Below are 6,730 nucleotides of genomic sequence, written 5' to 3' on the forward strand. Positions count from 1 at the left end.
CCACTGGAGAAAAATCCAGTGAATCGTAGATCTACACACACTTCGTTGTTTCCACTTTTGGTGAATTGGGACAAAATTGTCCTTGCTCCAAGTGATCTCACAATTGCTTGTCACTTTCCTTACAGGACATTTATCACACAATTCCCTTCACGGGAAGAGTGGACGTCTGGCTATTTGGAAAGAAGTATATCAAACAATATAGTATGTTACACTGATGGCTCCCTTCTTGAAGGTAGAGCTGGTGCAGGAGTATATTCTCGTGTGCTAAGGCTGAATCAGTTTTACTCACTTGGTAGAAACTGCACCGTTTTTCAGGCGGAAATATTTGCCCTTATGTGTGGAGTGCAATCAGCACTTCAACAGCGCGTAATGGGTAAAGTCCTATACTTCTGTTCAGATAGTCAAGCTGCTATAAAAGCTCTCGCTTCGGCCAACTCAAGGTCGAAGCTTGTTATCGCATGTCGAACTCAAATTGAGGAACTGAATTCAGTGAACTCTGTAAACCTTGTATGGGTACCTGGCCATTCTTCCATCGTTGGAAATGAATTGGCTGATGAGCTAGCTCGCGATGGAGCATCGCATGACTTCATTGGCCCTGAGCCGGCTATTCCAATTTCGAAGTGCTGGGTGAAGCTTCAGATAAACTCTTGGGCGGCAACTCAGCACAAGCAATATTGGAATAGTTTGGAGTCGTGTCGTCAAACAAAATTGTACATTACTGAGCCATCTCCAAGGGTGGCAAAGTATTTAACAAATCTGTCAAAGCAGAATTGCAGTCTCTTGGTCAGAGCGTTGACAGGCCACTGCCGACTCAACTATCACATGGCAAATATTCAGCGTGCTGACTCATTTGTGTGTGATAGTTGTGACTCCGATTATGGAACTTCGTATCACCTGATATGTAAATGTCCAGTTTTTGCGCAAATGCGATTCCAATTACTTGGTAAACACTTATTAAGTGAAACTGAATTCAGAAGCCTGAATCTTCAGGACATTCTGTTATTCTTAACCTGCTGTGGTAATGAGCTATAGGCTCTCTTTACGCTCATGCGTTTTGCAGTGCCCTTTTTAGGGCGCTGTTCGAACCCATTGTGGTATGGAGCTACATGCTCTCATTTCGCTTATGCGATCTTCCCTCTTCAAGGGACCTTACTCCTATTTCCTCCCATCTTTCCCTTCCCTTTCCTCTCCCATCGGGTAGATGATGAAATAGGCTCAAATATGGCGATGGCACAAATCTCCCAACTGGTGGGGAACGTGCCTTTGGAGCCGGCCTTCTGATACCTGATATCTTGCCAGAAAATGTTTGTATTGATGCTGACATACATGAATTAGAGTTTAGTTACCATGACCGAATACATATTGGTAATATTCAATTTCGAACTCATCAATCCTGTAAAAAACTTGGCTATGACGATTCTTATGTTTGTGTAGATGATGAGTTTTTTCGTATTGAGCAGATTTTAACAGATAAAAGTAATGCGTCTTTCATTGTTGCAACAAAGTTAATCATCACAAAACTGTTCAAAAATATGTTTAGCTACGAAATAAGTGATATTGTAGTACTAAAAAGAACCAATCTTAAATTTCGACAATGTGTTAACGTGGCTATAAAAACAGGAGGTATACTATGAACTTCATTTCATTATGTAAATATAACACTCAAGTTGATTGATGATTATAAATGAAAAGTTCGAAAGCTTTTGCATATAACCATTTTAGAAATATATGTTTTCTAAAGTTGAAAAGAGTTATTGCATTCTTTTGTAGCATAAACAAACATACAACTCCGAATAATTGCAAAAAGTGTAATATTTATAACAATTCAGAGTAATAGCAAAATGAAAGCAAAATTTGATGTTACATAAAATTTCAACAAGCTGCTATCAGATGGTCAAAGATCATATAAATTATGTGAAAAAAATGTGTTGGTGCAACGATTTCTGACTGTTGGTCGAACAATGATTTGGTTATGCTATCTCAGGATGGATACTTTGAGCATGTGTGAATAATACGGATTTCGTCAGAAATATATCCAACGTTTCTTTCGCGGATTTCCTTCAATAATTCATCCAGGGGATGATCCAAATATGACGTCCATCGTTGTTCGGGATTTCTCGGATTTCTAAACCCCCCTCTCCCCGCTTTTTCCAATACCTAACACACGCACTGTCACACTTTTGTAGACCCCCCTCCCCCTTATGATGGATGTTTTGAATGGATTTGCCCATGGATCTTCTGCAAAATTTTCAGGACTTCTTAAAAATTTTGATCAATATGTACTATTCTCCAAGGAGTTCCTTTACGATTTTTGCAAAAGATTTCTTTTACAATTCAATCTCGAACTCCTTTCACAATACTTCAAATAAATAATTCTAAAATTTCTCCAGAAATGCTTCCATTTTTTTTGAAACTCTTGTTGAAGTCAGTGCCGAAAAATCTAATATTATCCTGGAAAATTGTTTCTGGACCTCTGTTTAGTGAATTGAATACAGTTGGGCACAGATTCTGACATAACCCGCAGTAGGATTCTTACAAAATGTCAGACAGGGCTGTTACAGGATTCTCATCAGAAAGACAGGATACTCATAAAATCCGTAGCACATCAAATCTAAGACAGGATTTTTACATCCTTAGTGATAATGATACAAAACTAGACAATTTTCTGATAGAAATCTTCGAAAACCCTGGTTGCCACACTCATATAGTACCTTGCAGAATTTTCAAAAAATCTTCACCGGGATTCTGGTGGAAATCTGGATTGAATTCTATTAGGCTTCTTTTAGAATTCTGAGCAAGATTTTGAGAGAATGGCATTAATTTTCTTTAATTCGAAAGAGTGCTTGACACTGACTGACAATTATACGATCTATTCAATCTCACCGTCCTCTTTCTTTGAAAATTTTCTTTAAACAATAAATAATTTTATTATAAATCCTTTCAGCTCATTTTATGAATTTACTTGTAATAATAAGATTGATCTTTGCGAAACTTTCCTGTACAAATTTAAATAATTGGCACTTCGACTTTGGCTAGGAGGCGCACAAATAGCTGCCAGTGTATCATTTACGGTTTCTTGGGATTGCGTCTAGTTAGTATTTCTTCAGAATAACTTGACGAGAGCCCAATAGGGCGATATTCAAAACTGAAAAGGCAATAGATGGCTTTTTTTTCAGTGGTAGTAAAAACAAAATCCTGAAGCAAAGAAACCACAATGGAAGATGAACTAAAAACAAAAAGTTATCTATTCACATTACGCTTGATTTCTAATCACTACTTTTTCGATCCAGTTTCCTCATTGCTAGTAATTTACGTTTTTCATTATTTTCCATACGTTTTGACAGCCCTCGATTACCATTCTTCCCATTGAAAGTTTGGGAAATTTAAGACTCCAGCGTAGCGCGATTAGTGAGTGGAAACAACAGTGTCGCCGCTTGGCGGCCAGTGAGAGAAACTGAATGTTCGTAAGGTCTGTACTTTTTGCCGCTGGCTACCCTATTGATCATTGACTCCGTCATTTGCCCCCGTAGGAGTAAAGATTGCACGACCAAAAATTCTGTGCACAAAGAGAAGAATGCGGTGCAGCATTCAGAGAGGCAATGTCAGCTCTCAAAAAGGAAATTAAGAGTTGGAAACGGGCTTCTCCAGCAATACCTCTGGGCATTTCCTACACGAATTCCTCCGGGAATTTTCTCAAGAGACTTCCTCAGGACTCCTCCAGGAGTTCCTTCGGGTATATCCCCCTAGAACTCTTCAGTGGATTTTCAATTACATTTTCTCCAAGGAATTCCTCCAAGAACTCCTCCAGGAATTCCTTCGGGGAATTCCTCCCGAGATTTTTTCCAAGAATTCCAGAAATTTCCCCGGGGATTTTTTTCAGAAATTACTTCGGGGATGTTTTCAGAGAATTCATCCGGAGTTTTCCTCCAGGAATTTCTTTGGAGATCTACACCAGGAATTTCTCCGTAGTTTTCCTCCACGAATTCCTCCGGAGATTTCAACGATCCCTCCGGGGAGCTCCTCGAGCACTTCTTTGGGGATTTTAGCCAGAAATTCCTTAGAAGAATTCCAATAGGGGCTGTTCATTAATTATGTAAGGGTTAAGGGGGGGGGTTGAGATTTCTTACGCGCCATACAATTTATTTTTAATGTTCATACAAAATATCTTACCATGGGGGAGGGGGGTTTGAAAAACCCTGAAAATTGTCTTACGTAATTAATGGATCGCCCCATAGCAATTCCTCCGGGGATTTCGTTCAAGAATTCCTTTGGGGATTTCGTACAGAAATTCTTCCGGGGATTTCGTCCAGGATTTTCTTTGGAGATTTCATTAAGTAATTCATCCAGGGATTTTCTCTAGAAATTTCTCTAAAGATTCTCTAATTCTCTAAGATTTTAAAATAGCTTGCTCGATTTTCACCACCTAATAAAAATTTAAATCTTGTCGCTCCCTTGCGACGCCTATCCACCTATTCATTGCTATTATTTGCAAAAATCTTCTATAGACTCCCTTTACCTTTGAGTTGCATGACCGATATACTGCCGTGAATCGCAAGTCAGTCCCATCTGTAAAAAGTAGGCATTGAGAAAATGGGCTGTGAAATTTCCAAACCCGTTTTCCATGCAAATATTCAAAAAATTCCAGAGAATTTAAACATGTTCAAATCTTAATAAAAGTTTCACAATTTGCTCTTCACTAAGATGTCTTTCCGAGAAAAATATAAAGATGACCAAAACACCGTTTATTTTTGTGTAACACGGTGCGGAAATCTGTAGTGTGACTGATATGCGGTTGCTTTTCATTATGGGACAATTTGAGTTGGTGTTTTTTTTCCTTATTTTTCCGAACAAATCCTATTATCTCATTAGTGCAGCTGAGAGAGCATTGAAAGATATGTTGAAAACTGAACTCAACTCAATTTTGACGAGAATGCAGATGGGACTGACTTGCGATTCACGGCAGTATAGCCATAACAAAATAGAATATAAAACAATCACGATCGATACCTTCTCCTATGTTAATACGGATATTCCTTCGGACCAGATTCAAAGGAAAATAATCCAGAACAAAAATATCATAAAATCCAAAAAAAAAACGTATCCTCCTTTGAGGGCTTCTAGTAGAATTGAGCAAAATGCTCAGCAAGCAAACCTCTTATTAAATTCTCCCAAAAAACTTTGATTTGGCCCGCGATTCAGAAAGATAGGCCAGGCCTGGGGTAGAAGATGAAATATGGCGATGGTACAATTCTCCCAATTGACGAGGAACGAACCTCTGGAGGTGATGAGCATTTGCTAACTATGATTACCAAAGGTTGTGCAAAAAATAATGCAAATTGACACTTACCTTCAAGTGTTGGTTCTTCCTTACGCCAGATCAAAAGGACATTTCTTTCCAGTTTTCTCACCATCTAAGCTTGCTTTAGTACTCATTTATTCCATACCCATTAGCTCACATACGGATTGATGTCCCGTTCCATTCGGTCAGTCTGCGTTTCTGCCCCAACTGCACAAGCCAACAGGGTGTTAACGTTTTTCTCTTCCCCGGCTCCGTACACATACCCGTTTGCTTTATCGATAGCATTCTTCAGCCGGAGTAAACTTTCGTCTTTGTTGCAATCCAACAGACAAAAAGAAACCAAACTGTAGTCCTCGACCATTGAAACGATGGCCGCGTTAAGCTTCTTGTATTTGTTCTTCGGTCCCATTGAACTGTCCACGCTTTCCAAGAGGTAGTTCAAATCCAACACGTCGGTGTAGTACTCCAGATTGAAGGCCAGTTTGGATTCGTATTCCTTGAGCAAATCGGCCTTGGTGAGGACATTTACATGAGGCAATCCCATCTGCAGCATGGTGTGTAACGAAAGCAGCAAAGTGGAGATGAATTTGTGTGCTTCGGAACAATGATGAGACTCCACGAGGTGAACTGTGCAAAGATGATATCCGAGCTTTTCCAGCTGTTCGAAGATGTTCTTCATCGAGTTGTGATGGGTGTAGAGTTCCACCTGACCGGGACAGTCGAATATGAAGTACTTGTCCGGCGAGGCCTTCAACTGTTCCAGAAGCCACCCGAAGTTCGCTTCCAGGAACTCCATACAGTAGATGAGCGCTCCATTCGGGCCTAGATTGAACTGCTCCATCACGTCCTGGACCGTTATGAGCTGCATGATGTCAATGGTGGTTTCGTACTCCATGTTGTCGTTGGCCGGATCCAGATTGACCACCGTAACTTTTCGTTCCAGCTTCTCGAGGAACTGTTTCATCTTGGCGCAGTATGTGGTTTTGCCGGATCCGGGAGGCCCGATCACCAACTGCCCGTAGAGGGGCGTTTGCGTTTTGAGGGTTACCACTTTATTTTGCATTTTTAAACGCGTAATACACTAAAATTAATGGATTTCTTTAAATTAATTTGAAAAAGCACGATCTTACGACGACGGATAATTTGTTTGCAAACAGGGCTTGAAATATTTCAATCAAAGAAGGAAGATGACATTGGTAAAATAGGGATGTCCATGTATGCACAATCGAAAAAAACACTTACCGCGTTACAATTCAAAAGGGCAAATCCTCAGATCGTTACGAGTTACCACCATTTTGCCAAGTGTGCAAATATTTCTCGCATACTCTGAGATAACGCCCTAAAAGCCATTGGTAGCCACCTGTGTAGCTCGTTGTTTCTGAGCAAAAGAAGGAATAAGCATCCAAACCAACATCACGGACAGGTAGATAA

General features: G+C 39.9%; 1 protein-coding gene across 1 annotated transcript; it reads right to left on the minus strand.

Moving 5' to 3' along the window:
* Positions 1–5,416: 5,416 nt before the first annotated feature.
* Positions 5,417–6,469, minus strand: LOC5575376 (GPN-loop GTPase 2). Its single transcript, XM_001661856.2, has one exon. It carries the CDS (start codon positions 6,360–6,362, stop codon positions 5,448–5,450), a length of 915 nt encoding a protein of 304 aa, XP_001661906.1. The 5' UTR covers positions 6,363–6,469; the 3' UTR covers positions 5,417–5,447.
* Between the last annotated feature and the right edge of the window lie 261 nt (positions 6,470–6,730).

The sequence above is a fragment of the Aedes aegypti genome, chromosome 3, assembly GCF_002204515.2.
Source record: "Aedes aegypti strain LVP_AGWG chromosome 3, AaegL5.0 Primary Assembly, whole genome shotgun sequence".
In the NCBI taxonomy this organism is placed as follows: domain Eukaryota; kingdom Metazoa; phylum Arthropoda; class Insecta; order Diptera; family Culicidae; genus Aedes; species Aedes aegypti.

Excerpts from the sequence above, each read along its gene's own strand:
- LOC5575376 (XM_001661856.2), bottom strand. The coding sequence starts at position 6,362 with ATGCAAAATAAAGTGGTAACCCTCAAAACGCAAACGCCCCTCTACGGG.